The following is a 15086-nucleotide window of genomic DNA, read 5'->3' as shown; positions in this document are numbered from 1 at the left end:
TTTGACCCCCTTCCAATATTAATCTTTTTCCCCTGAGAGCTAAATAAATATTTATTGCTCGTTTATTAATTTTTGAACCGATTGCGGGCTGCATAAAAATAAAGAACTCATAGAAAATGTAATTCATTTCCATTTTGTTGCAAACCTAATAAAAATTAATAACAAAACATGAAAATGTAATATTTTATCTACCTACATTTTTGGAATTTGATCGAAATGCAATATTCAGAAGTGTATTTTATTTTCTGGTTTGGCATTATGCGGCTTGCCATGTTTGCATCAATTATTTGATGGTCACTTTCGGAAAATGGAGTCTATAAATATTTATGTTTATCTGGGTAAATATGCGATTTTGAATGGGTGAATACATTATTATGTATGTGTTGTCGCCGTGATATGAGCATTATAATTTTGCATGTTTTCCATGACCTTTTGTTGGTTTGGAAAGCAATAATTTGATTTAATTGGGGTGTCCATTTAAATAATTGGTTTTGGTTTTAACTAGAAAATTTATTGTTTCCTATTACTGATTTAAATATTTATATATACTTGTCCTCTATAAAGAATTTAAAAATGCATACTATATGGTAATATTTATGTGCCTTAATATGTAAAAATTATTAATAAATGATTTAATTTGAGTTCTTATAGTTTTTCTCTTTTTCATTTAGTTTTTGACCTTTGACCCGAACAAGTTGTTTCTCTGTTAGTTTGTTTTAAAGGCCTATTCTTTGTGTTAATCCATACATGCTATCTGAACACTAAAAAGCTTATTTCCCTCTCACTTGCTCTCATTCTCTATCGCCGCCAATGACGCAATGACTAAGCATAAAGCCCTATCACCAAAAAGCTTTTACTCGATCGGTTTTAGTTGGCTCTCTCTATAAAAATGCCTCTATATAAAAAAGTCTCTATATAGTCTCTTAATAGCTTAGCTTTCTTACAAATTCTCTTAACTTTATGAAATTTCTCCCGATTTTTGCTTTTGTAACACCCGCCAGTGATTACAGTTCAGTCTCGCTTAGGATTTAATCGACTTCTCTGGCGAAAAACGATTTAGTTTTGTTTATGCTCTGCTGGCGGGCACTTCTCTTCATTTGTTGTCTCTAGTATTTTACTAATTAAGTTAATATAATATAAAAATAGAAAAGTTTTCCGCAACACCTTGCGTGTATATTTTTTCCGACACGTGTATGTCGGATTTATTTGAGAGACAATAGTGTCATTTAACACGGACAAATAGCCAACGAAAATGACATCGAAGTCGGAAGGTGAAGAGCACAAGCACAATGAACAACATGAACAGGTAATTATATGGAGTCGATAGTAAACAGTTATTAGACATTATACGACCCGACGTTATCGGGCCAAATACATTCCCATGAAATCCACCGATTAAACACGTTTTAGGCGACCCTTTGCTTTCGTATTGTTTTTACCTTTGAACGGAATTGCATTCTTATCGCTTTGGACTCTTCTAACTGATAAGATTCCCGTAAATTGCGGAATCAAAGTCAATGTCTACTCGGAGAAATCAGCTACCGGTGGAATGTTCTTTTTATGTTAAGTGGTTTTTGGTTAAAACTTTGGCCTAAGCCACTCAAAATTACCCAGAAAATAGATATTGATCTTAACCTGTAATAATATAGTAGACAAATAAAGTTGTTATGCATAAAATTTTGTTGTATTTAAAATGTTTTATGGTGATTTAATTTAATTTAATTTTGATCCAAGCAACTAATTTTGAAGCAACAAAATTACTAAGTTTATCTTTTCGTTCCACTTTGAAGGACCTTGATGAGATAATAATTTTTTCATTATATTAAAAATGTCTTCTTTAAAAGGAAAAGTGCAAATTTTTTGCCTTAAAAAATACTTATTGATTGTCTATATTTAAACCAATATTTTAATCTGTTATGCTTTTAGATTTTGTGGGGCTATGATAATCTTTTTTTAATATCTATTTAATGGGGGTAATATTGACATATAATAGATACTTTTTAATAGAAATTTTTTTTCTGTGTGCTCTAATGCTTTTAAATTGGCTATTCTTCGATTATCGAGCTCATTAGGAGTTCATCAAACTGTCGTTGGGGTGTTGTAAAAGTTTTCCCTTCTATCCCATCCTTGCCTTTTGTATATCCATTCCCTTCAGAAAAGTGTCGTTACACTCGAAAGTGCTCGGCGCTAATTTTCAAGTTGAGCGACCGTGGTAATCGGAGGCAGTCGGCAAAGTTTTTCCTGCGGTGGCAAACTACGAAAATCCATTTGTTGGAACTTTTTGGGAGTTTGCATGTGCAGCATCAGTCAATTGCAGTGGATGGATGTGGATACACAATCGCTTATCGATTGAAGCCAAAAAAATGGAAAAACTAGATGATAAATTGTTCCATCGGATGCTCGTGGCACTGCGGGGCCTCCTGTCCATCAATTGACACCTGGACACCTGGTGTCCCAGCCTCCCAGTCCGAAAAACTCGCTCAGTTGTCAACCACTTCAACTTTTTCGCCCAAACCAATTGATCAAATCGTTCGAGGATAGGGTAACACGCAAAAGTACGCATCAGAGGAGATAAATTGATATGGCTATATGACACAAGTCTCCAAACTCAACAGAAGAATTCGCTCTGCACTGCATTTACGAAGAATTTTTGAGATTAACATTGAACTATGGCTGTGATCTATAAATTATGTCATCTTACTAGATTTATATCGAAAAATACTATATATATTTTTTTTTTAAATTTTTGAATATATAAATTGAAATCAGAACCAAATTGGTTGCTGTATGTTTAAACTTTTTCTTTAAAGTATAGAATTTAGTACCTTTTGTGACTATTTAGCATAAGTTGCCTTTTCCGCTTTCAGTAGTTTAGGGTATTGTTGACACATAGGAAATAGCCATGCCCAAATGGAAATTGGGAAATGCCATAGGCGAATTTCCAGCCACCGCTAAACCGAAAACCCAACTAAACCAACTTGGTTAACAGCAGGCCGAAAGCAGCTACCCACTGGCAATTAACAGCTAACAAGCAGGACAAACCCTCCTCGCCCCTATGCACTCTTCTCTAGAAACCAACTTTTTCGCATTTCTGCAACTTTTTCTCGTTCCTTTCCTACACTGAAAGAATTGAAATGGTTAATACTAAATTTGATTGCTAAATACTTTTTGATTTAAGTTTATACCAATTGTTAATATTCTCATAATAAAAAATATCTTATTGGTCATTTTAAAAATGTAATTTAATTCTTGGATGGATAAGTTTTTATGATAAGGTTTTCATAAAAAAATCAAAAAAAAACATGATGGGTTTGAATTCCTGTTCTTCTCATACAAATAAAACTGTTCTTTTAATATTTCTAATAACATTTTATCATTTAAATTTGTAGATTTGTAATTTAGGTCAGAAAAAGTCACTATCTGAAAAATGTTAAATGTGGAAGCAAGAACCTTTAAATGATTTTTGTTTTTTTTTTAATAAAAGATTTACAATTTCGGTCAAAAACCCATTTAAATATAACCCTTCCCGCTTGGAAAAACTTTAAAAAAAATTTAAATAACATTTTAGTATAAAAAAGCTGCCTTCTATTGGTTTTTGCTTAGATTTGTAATTTTGGTCAGAAAAGTCATGCAGAAAAACTATTCTTTAAATGTGTTATAAAACTCTGTAAGAAAAACATTTTGTTGTGCATTTCAGGAGCCCATGGAAGTGCGCATCGACATGCCGTGGGGCTACGTGGTGGGCAGGTGGTACGGCAACCGACAGGTGCGACCCATCCTGGCGCTGCACGGCTGGCTGGACAACCTGGGCACGTGGGACAAATTGCTGCCGCTGCTGCCGAAGCACCTGGGAGTGCTGTGCATCGATTTGCCCGGCCACGGGTACTCCTCGAAGCTGCCGGAGGGGATCGCCTACCATTTCGTGGACTACCTGTGCGTGATCCTGCGCGTAATGGAGGAGTACGGCTGGCAGAAGGTGTCCTTGATGGCCCACTCGATGAGCGCCATGTTGTGCTTCATATTCGCCTCGCTATATCCGCATCGCACCGACCTGCTGGTCAGCATAGATATAGTGAAAACACGGTATAGGAAACCCGCTTCGCACATCGACTACCTGCGAAATAATATCGAAGGTTATATGGTGGAGGATGAGCGTTTTGCGAATGCCAAGCGGCAGGAACCACCGGCTTATACCTACTCGGAGTTAGAACAGGTCCTGCACAAGGGTTCCGAATATTCGGTGGAGCTGAAGAACTGCCATCACATTCTGGAGCGCAACATCAGCCGATCCACCAAGTTTCCAGCAAAGTATTTCTTCTCACGCGATGGACGCTGCAAATATTACACAGAATTTCATACCAGTCCTCCATTTGCCGCCGAATTGGCCAGAACCATCAAAAATGTTCCCTACTGCGTAATCAAGGGCTCCGAGTCGAACTTTATAGACGAGCAAAGTGACGAGGTCATCGGCATTCTCAGGGAGAACAATCCGCACTTTGAACTCCACGAAGTGCAGGGCACCCATCATGTTCACTTAAACAATGCCGATGGAGTGGCCGCCATCATCAATCCATTTATTATGCACCATCGACCGCCGCTCCTGGAAACTTGGACGGTGGACGAGGCGGATGAATCCCTGCCCGAAGTGGTCAAAGATTTTAAGTTAGCCGTGGAGGACTCAGAAAATGTCAAGCGAAGGAAGAGAAAAAGTAACCTTTAGCTGTTGCCAGCATCTCTAAGGTTCAGTCAGCAGCGCAATGAGAAAGTTTTAAATGCGATAGATGAATGTTGATTTTATTATGCCCATGTGATGCTTCATTAAGGCCTTAATGTTATAGACAAATTTTATAGAAAATGTCAAAAAAATTCTTATGGGTTCTGTTAAGAAGTAAACATAATTTAAAATTACTTTGAATGTTCTTAAGATTAATAAAAAATAAATTAAATTTATATTTAAATTTATTTGTTTTAAATTTAGTAATATTTTTACTGTAAATTAAGCTGTAATGGCGGGAATTATAACATATTTAAATATGTAATTAAAACATACATTTTACATTATTACTTTTTGTAAAAGGTTCAATCCTATTAGAAATGAGCCTAAAAATAAATATATTTTGTTAATGCAACAGAAATCAGTAGGGCTTAAATATCATAGATTTTAAACTAAACACGTTTTTTAGTACATTTTGGTTACACCTTTGTAAGTGATTTCAAAAATCCACTGATTTCTTTGCCACAAACTTTTATTTATTTTCCCTGGCTAGAATATTGTTGTATATTCCTAATACAACAAAAAAGTTGCTGGCACTTAAGGCGACTTCGTCCCATATTATAAACAAGTTTTAAATGTAATTCCTTTTGTGTATGTGGTAAAATGCGTACACCTTTTTATCTCCTTTTTCCCCCCCCCAAAACCGCACAACATATTGGACTGCTGCTAACCGCAGCAACCTAAATCGGTTTAAATAATTTTTCTCATTTATTTTCTCTGGTCGTATTTTTTGTGTTCTTTTATTTTGGGTTGTGCGCACCTTTTTCGATCAATCAATTTTCGGTTAGCCATTTAATTTCGCTTTAATCTTTTGGGCTACAGTTCATTGGCCACTTCATTAGTGATAAGGGCATCGGATCGGCACTCCCGATGCTGCAGCAGCAGCAACAACAAAGGATGTGCCCTGGCATCCACTTAAAAACAATGGTAAGGCAAAAACAAAGGAATTTTGGAGTGCCAGCGCCAGGAGCCGTATAAACATATATAGTGAATATGTGTGTGTGTGTTTGGGAGGATTTCCAGCGGGGCCGGAAGGTATGCCACACTCTAAACAGGAGAGCGGATGGAAAAACACTGAAATCGAACCGAAAACCCAATGGCAGACTCTCGAAAAAGGGGAAGTCCTGCGGGGCAGGATACCCTGCGGACCGGCGAGGCTTGAAAAAATAAACAAATTTAACGCTTTTATTGCCATTGCACGTTGCGGCGCTGCTACAACTGCTCCGGCTGCTCCGGTTTTTGGGCTCTACGCTTCTATACGTAAATTAAATTAGGTAGAACCGGCAAATTTCACCCAGCAACAGAAGAGATGCGATTACGCTCTTCCCGTCGTTACGAAATTGATAGCGGATATAAATGTTTAATGTTTTGGCAATAAAAATGTTTCGGGCTAAGGGAGAGAAGTCGACTGATAAAGCGACTTTATGATAAATTCCGTTTGCGGTTAACGCACAATTTAATTTGCTTAAAAATCAATAAAAATCATTACCGTTGCCCGGCAGAACAAAAGTATGGTATTTTGAAACATTTTTTTTTCCTTTCAGGAAGATTTAATTTCTTTTGAGTTGTGGAAGTCATAATGCCGGTTCATAAATAATTAATAGCCTCTGGGAAAGGCTTATTATACAGGCAACGGATTTCTTAGCTGCTGCAAGCTTTTTCCTTTTTATGGAATAATTAAGGAAGGCTTTGTGGCAAATTATGTTTCCAACGGAATTAGAGTAAATTTGTTTTGTTTTTAGTTATCTGAAGCTAAGGTATTACTTTAATGGAAAAGGAATTACGTGTACTTGTGGTTTTCTTTCAGAAATTTCTGAAATCCAATACAGTAAAGAAACTTGGACAGAGAAAACAATTACATTTAAATTGGCATCAATTTGAGCAGGTAATCAAAATGATATTTCAAAAGTAAGTACTAAAATGTATATATTTTTATTAATATCGATTTTATATTGCTTTATTTTTAAAGGGGTTATTCTAACATATTTTGTGCAAATTGTTGTTATACAAATGCACAAAATATGCGGTGTTAAGAGTCACACTCGAAAATTTACTCCGTTGCTTTTTTGGAGTTTTTTTTGTCTCTGTTCTTATACGGCGTAGCAAAATACACTGAAATTTATAAGCAATTACAACCTCGAGTTTTTCATAAAAATGAAATCTATCTTAAAAATATATTCCATATTTACATAAGAAAATTGATAAGAAATGGTATTCGTTTCCATGAAATATTTATGTATATATATGTGTATTCAATTTATCACTATAAGTAGCGACCAATTTTTTCTCTCTGTTTTGTTGTATACCGACAACCGATGAAGATAAATAATGGAGAAAATCCATTGACAATGCCACTGAGATTGAGTAATGATTGGGGCTGTATAAAAGACAAGCAAGTGGGTGTTTAAAGTGCAGCACTTTATTATCAGAACTTGTCGTTGTTTTTTGGGTGGTTGTCGATGATGTCGGTGATGTCGCTCCCGCTGATGGGATACTGCTGGAACACCCGACTCCGGCCCAACTGCACGGACTCCAGCTGATGGGCGGGCTTGTTGTGGGCCAGAAATTGGTTGGTGTGCCAGAATTGGGTCTGTTCCGGGGGCAGCGATTGCCGCCGGATGCCCAGCAGGCGGTTGCGAATGTCCACCAGGCTGGCGGAGTGCGGCTGCAGCCACTGCACCACCGGAATGGCCAGTGCCGTGAACCCGAGTGTCACCACACTCACGCTCAGCAGAGCTATCCAATTATCCGTGGCGTAGGACTCGTATTTACAGCCCTCGAGGACGACCAGTTGCAGTATGAATCCAATGGCCAGGTTCAGTTCGGTGTACAGAAAGGGTGAGCACTCCAGTAACCAATGGATTCCCTGACTCGAAAGCACTCCCACGGTGATATAAATCAGGCAGAGGAACAAAAAACAATGCTCCGTCTGTTCATCACTGTAAATGCACAGCAAGGCCACCAGCAAAGTCATCTGGATGAGTCCGAAGAGTAGGTACACCAGCTTGGGGGTGTATCTCATCAGGAGCAGGGCTCCAAAACTGGTGCCAGCCGAGTACAGAACAAAGGGTATGTACAGCTGCGTTCGCTGCAGATAGCCCACAGTGCTGCTCCACATCAATTGCATGTAGGTGGGTGAGAAGAGCAGGCAGCTCTTCTGCAAACACACCAATGATCCTCCCAGGATGAGGACTAACCACTGCCTGCTTTCCTTCAGTTGGTAATCCGTTCGGCCCACAAACTGAGCCAGAATCGCTTGGCGCGGCAGGAAGACCATCTTCTCCTCGTTCAGTAGATTAAACACCAAATCCCTTGATTCCTTGTAGTTAATGCAACCAGTATGATGCAGCAACTCGTTGAGACAGACCAGGCACAGTAAAAGCAGGTTAATTCCCAGGGCAATCAATCCACAACGTTGTGGTTCCATCTCGTTGAATATCACAAATCCTGTGCTCATTCCTCCAGCATACAATGAGTTGGCCAGGGCAATTTTCGATGGTCGCGATCCCGAGGCATCGCAACGAAGGCTCACATAACTGAATCCGGCCAAGTACTGCACACTCAGTCCCACGAAGATGAAGTAATAGCTTACGGCTGGCGATTAAAATTAATCAGATTTAACTAAAATGCAATTCCGAACCATATTCACTTCAAAATCTAATCCAACTGCATTACAGTGAAGTTATAGAATCATTTTTCAATGCAATTGTCAATAAACTTGGCACTTCAATTACATAAATGTTGATAGTAGTATTGTAAAACTTTAAACAAGTGTTTTTAGTTAAATTTTAGTTTACATTTTTACAAACTACTTCAATTAACATAAAAAAAAAAAAATCAATAAAAAGATCTGCTGTAAATACTTTTCTGCTATAAACCTAAATTAAGGTTGTTCCCAAAATTTCATTCGACACAAAAGTCTATAATAAATTCGTTAAAATCTTGGTGAAAAGAGATTTCAGCGATACTTTCAAGCAAAAACAGTCAATGCAAATAGATAATTTGATTTAATACCCGATTTTTTTTTTTCTAAACCAATCTAGTTCTGTAATCTTGGCGATATTTAACTGGTAAATAAATATTTTGAATTATTACCCATTTTATTTTCTTAGAAACAAAGCTAGTATCAAAATATTTGCCTCTATTATCTTTGCGATATTTAAATATTTTAAAGCTGCTTCAAACTAGGAAAATTGAAAAAAAAAGTTATACAAAGTAAGTCCGTGTGATTTTATGATAAAAAAATCATTTTTCATAAAATATATTATATTGTATCTGAAAAGTATGACTTCATTATTAGATTTAAAAAACTGTATAAAACTAAAACCAAATACAATAATAATTTAAGTATTATTAGCCCTAGCAACGCTTCTATCTTCTTTCTGTCTTTTTTACAAAATCTATTTTTCAAACAATCCTGACATTTGAATAAGGAACAAAGAACCTATTTAATCAGACTTGGAATTCCATTGATTACTCACCCAACTGTTTAGTCAGCATGAAGCAACTTCCCATCAGCGAGCACAGCAGCCCATAGAATATGATGTAGTAGTGATCGTAGCTGTACTGCTGCCTCTTGTGCTTCCTGAGGGTCCAGCCCAGGGTCAGTGCCAAGGCCACGACCCCGCCCACCAGGGTGTACCAGTGGGGCCAAAGGTTGTCGTACACATACGCTGACTTGGCATAGTAGCCCAAGGAGAAACCACTGGCCCACAAACAAGCGAGGACTGGAAAATGGCAAAATCAAATGGACAGTAAGAGTGGAAATAATTAGAGGTAAGAACACTATTACTTAGCAAATCCGGTAGCGACAACATGGCCAAGAAACGCTTCCACACGTTAGCCACCTTCGATGGCAGCTTCATTCGGGTGAAAATTTCCTCCACATCTACTCCAAACGGGAATCAAAGTCGAAATGGAGATGCATTCCACAACAGGTATCTGTCACCATTCGATACCTGATAGCACATCTTGTTGCGAATGTCTCACCAAGGCGTGGATAAGATAAGAAGCTGGGCCCCTAACAAGCGACACCCTAATTAAACGCAGATGATGATGATTGGCCACAGAATCGCTGAAAAAGTAAACCAAAGAAGTGGCACAGAGAAACTCTATGATAATGGAGAAGCTCTCTAAAGTTTTCAAAAGAGAAATCAACTTATTTATAGCTTTACTGGAAAAGAAAAGCTATATTTAGCAAAAAGATAGTTAAACTGCATTGAGATTTATTTAGCTTCATTGGTAGCGACATTGATAACATTGTAATAAATCATGATAGCTACAATTTAATATCATATGTTCTCTGATTAATTCAAGCACTGCACACATGTTTGTTTAATAATTTTCTTATCACTTTGACACCATTTATTGACGTTATTTATAAATGTTCCAAGAACTGAAATACATCTACGTCATAGCGATAAAAGGATGAATACGAGAAGGAATGGAATGGAATTTTATTGATCATAGCATACAGAAATTTTGATCAGTAAGTAACTACTGACTATTTTTTTAGGTCGAAATATAAATTTGTTAAAATTTTATTTTTTGCAATAAAACATAGAAAATTATATTTATTGATATGATTATTTTGTGCAATAGTTGTGATATTTTTATCATTCCATACTTCTTTCTTTTTTGTACAACTTCAGTATTCCCTGTTAGCCACATCTGACCCAAATTAACCTCCCCCACAATAACACACTTTTCACCTTGTAAAAGACAGGTATTCCCGCCCCCAAAAAGACCCACTCAAGCCCCTCTATTTTCCACACCCCTGCATATGCATCCCCATCTAAAACCAGACGTTAAGTGCATTCTTATTTACCACAAGCTCAAAGGCATGCTAGACATTTTTGTGTGTTTTGTGGTTCCCTGGGGGGTTTATACCCTCTTTTCATTCACATTTACACGTGGGGCAGCATCACGCTAATTAGTTGAAGTTGTGTTGCAAGTGTTGCAGTTAATTGACTTTTGACGATCCGCTTTCCGCTTTGGAGGTTGAAGGCAAACAAAACAAGGATGGAATAAGGAGAATCTAGGCAAATCCTCGTTCTCTGTGTACCCCATAGATTTTTATGTGAGGGATTTGTTGCTAGCTGCAATTTTTCCACCAACTGAGCAAAGGATTCGCTTAAGTTCGCTAGGATTTACTTTTCGAGACGCTTATGAATTCAATGAAGCAAACACTAAGCTGCCTCTTAGCACTGCTCCTTTGACTCTCGGAAAAGTGTTGCCTTTTCGAGAATACTCATGGTCAACTATCTCGCCTTTCTGCTTTTCCGCTTTTAAGCTTTCTATCCTTTGCCCAGATTCTTCGACTTCTTAACTAGATTTGCGCTGTAATTACGCATTAAATAAGTCCATGGAATGCAGCATTCTCGGTACACCCGTTAAAAACACTCCACGTCTTCGGCCATAAAACTAAACACATTGTGCGGCCATAATAATAAATTCAGTTCAGTGGCAGCTGCAAGATGCATCCCAGCGTAAATAACAGCAAATGAAATTATTTTCTAATGGCCGAGAATCGACCATTTGATGGCTAGTAATATAATTTAAGCGCCGCCATGGGAGATAGTGATGGAATGGGAGTGTTTGCACACAGTGAGTACCGTGGAGTTGGTATTGCTATGTTTCAATACATCTTTCTTATCAGTAGCAAAGATAAATTCGAGTTTAAAAAATTCATAAAAATATTGTTGAACTGCTTACTCAAGCTGCATATGAAGTGGAAACTAATAAAGTTTCTATTTGTTTTGTCTTTAATTAAAAAATATTTATTTGGGTCCTTATAATAATATTACAAACGCTAACTTTAAAGTTCACTTTTTGCCACCATTTTCAACTGTAACATTTTCGAACCACTTATAAAAGTCGAGAGTAAATTTAATAATTAATTTAAATAATACACTTGATTTTACTAGAAAAGGATTTATGCCACTAAGGGTTAAATATAATAATGCTCGTATATTATTGGATAAAACATTTAAAGAATGTTGACTCTTTTTTTTGTAGAACGTAAACTTAGGTTGTTTTAAAAATAACATACATGCAGTATAAAAAAATTAAATCGATAACAAATAATATAAAGCATAAACTTTGTAGTTTAATTTCCGACGAATATTCAATTTTTCTTTTATAGTGTTATTTTAATATCAAAAATTTTAAACTAATACTTTTAAAAGTATTGACCTTATTCGAAGTAATGCAAAGTTTTAAGTTCAGAAAACAATAGTTTAATTTCTTTGACTACTTTTCGGCTTATATTTAAATTTTATGAAAGAACTATTATGTATTTGGTTTTAGATCAACGATGATGTTTTTTTTCTTTGGGTAACCAAAACTTTGGCAAATATCAATAAGTATTCCCGAGATCTGGCATACCCTATGATACCCCGTGGCTATCGCTTTGCAACAACTGTGATGACGACGACAACAGCCGGGGAAAGTGCATTTAATTTTGCTGAAGCGGCCACTTAGTGGCCCCTTGACAAGGAGGCGGAAGAGGAGGAGGAGGAGGAGGCGTCTCCTTCCGCCGCTGTTGCTGTTATTGTTATTGTTGCTGCCTTTGGCCGTAGTGGTGCATAAATTAAATTAAAGCTGCACGGCCAGTGAGCCACGGAACCGCCGCACAACAATTACTCAGCGGGCAAACGCCTAAATCATGTCGCACAGCCCGTTGGTGGTCCGCTCCCCCACCTGCTGACCCCCTTCACCCCTGACCTTCAGACATTTGCAAATGTGTAAACATTTTTCAGCGGCAACCCACTTACGACCAAACCCCACCCATCCATCCACTGCCTTCCATTCGACCAGGCTACCAAAAGCTACAAAAGCTACAACCACCTACCACCTACGAGGCGTGCTCTCCATGTGTCACAGATACTTTGCACTGATTTATGCAAATTGCCTGCGGGCAGAGCGCGGCTGTTTCGGGGGGGAAATCATGAAAAATCGTTAATTGTGCAAAGTGCTGGACGTTTTTCATTAAAGTTTTCCCCCCCTCTTCGCTTTTCGCCCATTGCACACATGCGGGGGTGAATAAAAATGGGGGGTCGAAAAAAAGGCGCCACTCGCCTGACTTTCAGCAATTATGTAAATTTTTAAGAGCACAGCTAAAGTTAATGCTGCTTGCTGCATATTTGCATTAAAATTGATGCACTTTAAGGGATTCGGCCTGCAAGTCAAGGGAAAAGCATTACGCCAATTCCCATTGGCAGAAAGAGTATAACCTGCATACTGATCAAAATAGAAATTTTAGTTAAAATTTAAAATTAATAGAACATAAAACAAACAAAATTAAACAAAATAAATTAATAAAAGTGTAAAAATAATATAAATCAAAATAATAAAGTTTACTAATGGTAAAAACAATTAAAACAATAATTAATTAAAATTGTTTCTTATTTTCGAGGTATTCACCAAGTTGCTACTTAATTATCCAATTTTTAATTTCATTTCCCAGTCGTTGTTGGTTTTGCTGTTCTTATCGCTGACCATTTTTGTTTCTGCAAAAATTGTATGCAATGCAGCTGCAACAAAGTACATTTTAAATGACTGCCTCATGCGATTTGTGTGTTAATTTTTCATGAGTCAGCAGCTGAAGTTGATGGGTAACTGGAGAGGGCCAACATAAAAGGGAACATGAAGCTCATTAAGTTAACTCTTTGATCCTGCTAACGATTTTACGTTATTAGCTTTCAATTATAATGTAGCTTTAGAAAAAAACAAGAAGGAAAGCAAACTTCGGCAAGCCGAAGTTCATATACCCTTGCAGCTATTGCATTAATTAAATACTTTTGAAAACATTTAAATTATGATTTACTTGAGTATGTGCTAAAAAAAAACATTGAAACTATGATTATTTGCAGCTCAATTATTAGATAGTTATTTTATATATTTTTATTATTTCTATGGGAGCTATATGCTATAGACGTCCGATTTTGATAAAATTTATACCATAATTCTGAAATAATTAAACATTGCTATATGTCGAAGAACTAAACAAAAAATTAAAAAACAGAAAAGTTATAATTTTTTTCATTTATTTTTCCGATTGTTCCTATGGGAGCTATATGCTATAGTCGTCCGATTTTGATGAAATTGAAACCGTAATTCTGAAATATTAAACCATTACTATATCTCGAAGAACTAAACAAAAAATTAAAAAACAGCAAAGTTATAATTTTTTTTCATTTATTTTTCCGATTGTTCCTATGGGAGCTATATGCTATAGTCGTCCGATTTTGATGAAATTTAAACCGTAAATCGGAAATATTTTACCATTACTATATGTCGAAGAACTAAACAAAAAATTAAAAAACAGCAAAGTTATAATTTTTTTTCATTTATTTTTCCGATTGTTCCTATGGGAGCTATATGCTATAGTCGTCCGATCCGGCTCGTTCCGACTTATATACTACCTGCAATAGAAAGACAACTTTTGGGAAAGTTTCATGCAGATAGCTTTAAAACTGAGAGACTAGTTTGCATATAAACGGACGGACAGACGGACAGACGGACAGACGGACATGGCTAGATCGACTCTCCTAGTGATGCTGATCAAGAATATATATACTTTATAGGGTCGGAAACGTCTCCTTCACTGCGTTGCAAACTTCTGACTGAAATTATAATACCCTCTGCAAGGGTATAAAAAGCAAAAGCGACATAAACTCATCTTTTATATCCCAAAATAGCATATTTTTGTTGCTTCTCCTTTATTTATTTTCGCTACAGTCTAGCCTTTAATCAAACAACGGGGCCATGAATAATTTTATGAATGAAAATTATTTTTATCTAAACAATGTCAGACTGAGAACAACGTGAAAAGACAACGCAATTACTCAAGTTCAACGAGTTCCATGAAAGTTATTAGCCAATCTAAGGCATTCATAAAGCAGCAAGCAGCCATAGAAAGAGAAAGCAAGACAGATGTACAGAGAAGGACATAAAAAGAGGAAAAGAAATAAAGTTAGGCAAAGAGACAGAGACCGCGATAACGACTGGCTGCAGCTTTTATTTGCCAACAGATAAGATTTATGATCCATCACAATGGATAGGTTGTTTTGTATTTCCATGTGTTCTTGTTTCTATGTACAGATACAAAACAATTCTTTAAATATAAATAAATAAATGTCAGTAAAATCTTAACCATTTGTTATCCTATTTTTTTTTTTTTTTAAGATGCAATTTTTTTTAAAGATTTATTGTAAACAAACATTGAACAGAGCAAAGTTTATTTTTTTAAGTTTCAGATGACCACTTAAGTGGTTTCTTGAGGATAATTTTTTTTATTTTGTGGATTTGA

General features: G+C 36.5%; 2 protein-coding genes across 2 annotated transcripts; one reads left to right on the top strand and one right to left on the bottom strand.

The window, feature by feature from the left end:
• The first annotated feature begins 1059 nt into the window (after positions 1-1059).
• LOC128259499 (probable serine hydrolase) lies at positions 1060-4895 on the top strand. Its single transcript, XM_052991893.1, has 2 exons — positions 1060-1306; positions 3698-4895. The coding sequence occupies exons 1-2, from the start codon at positions 1253-1255 to the stop codon at positions 4718-4720; spliced, it is 1077 nt and encodes a 358-aa protein (XP_052847853.1). The 5' UTR covers positions 1060-1252; the 3' UTR covers positions 4721-4895.
• A 2181-nt stretch (positions 4896-7076) lies between these two features.
• On the bottom strand, positions 7077-9709 carry LOC128259498 (uncharacterized). Its single transcript, XM_052991892.1, has 3 exons — positions 9567-9709; positions 9256-9501; positions 7077-8368 (listed from the first exon to the last, which is right to left on the bottom strand). The coding sequence occupies exons 1-3, from the start codon at positions 9637-9639 to the stop codon at positions 7200-7202; spliced, it is 1488 nt and encodes a 495-aa protein (XP_052847852.1). The 5' UTR covers positions 9640-9709; the 3' UTR covers positions 7077-7199.
• Positions 9710-15086: the final 5377 nt, after the last annotated feature.

This window comes from Drosophila gunungcola (assembly GCF_025200985.1).
Source record: "Drosophila gunungcola strain Sukarami chromosome 3L unlocalized genomic scaffold, Dgunungcola_SK_2 000005F, whole genome shotgun sequence".
NCBI classification, from domain to species: Eukaryota; Metazoa; Arthropoda; class Insecta; order Diptera; family Drosophilidae; genus Drosophila; species Drosophila gunungcola.
Note: the sequence above shows the minus strand (reverse complement) of the source record. Positions and strands in the feature narration are given on the sequence as shown.

Excerpts from the sequence above, each read along its gene's own strand:
- LOC128259499 (XM_052991893.1), top strand. The coding sequence starts at position 1,253 with ATGACATCGAAGTCGGAAGGTGAAGAGCACAAGCACAATGAACAACAT. Across the intron at positions 1,307-3,697 it reads ACAATGAACAACATGAACAG|GAGCCCATGGAAGTGCGCAT; the intron begins GTAATTATATGG and ends TGTGCATTTCAG.
- LOC128259498 (XM_052991892.1), bottom strand. The coding sequence starts at position 9,639 with ATGAAGCTGCCATCGAAGGTGGCTAACGTGTGGAAGCGTTTCTTGGCC. Across the intron at positions 9,502-9,566 it reads GTCGCTACCGGATTTGCTAA|TCCTCGCTTGTTTGTGGGCC; the intron begins GTAATAGTGTTC and ends GCCATTTTCCAG. Across the intron at positions 8,369-9,255 it reads CATGCTGACTAAACAGTTGG|CCGTAAGCTATTACTTCATC; the intron begins GTGAGTAATCAA and ends TTTAATCGCCAG.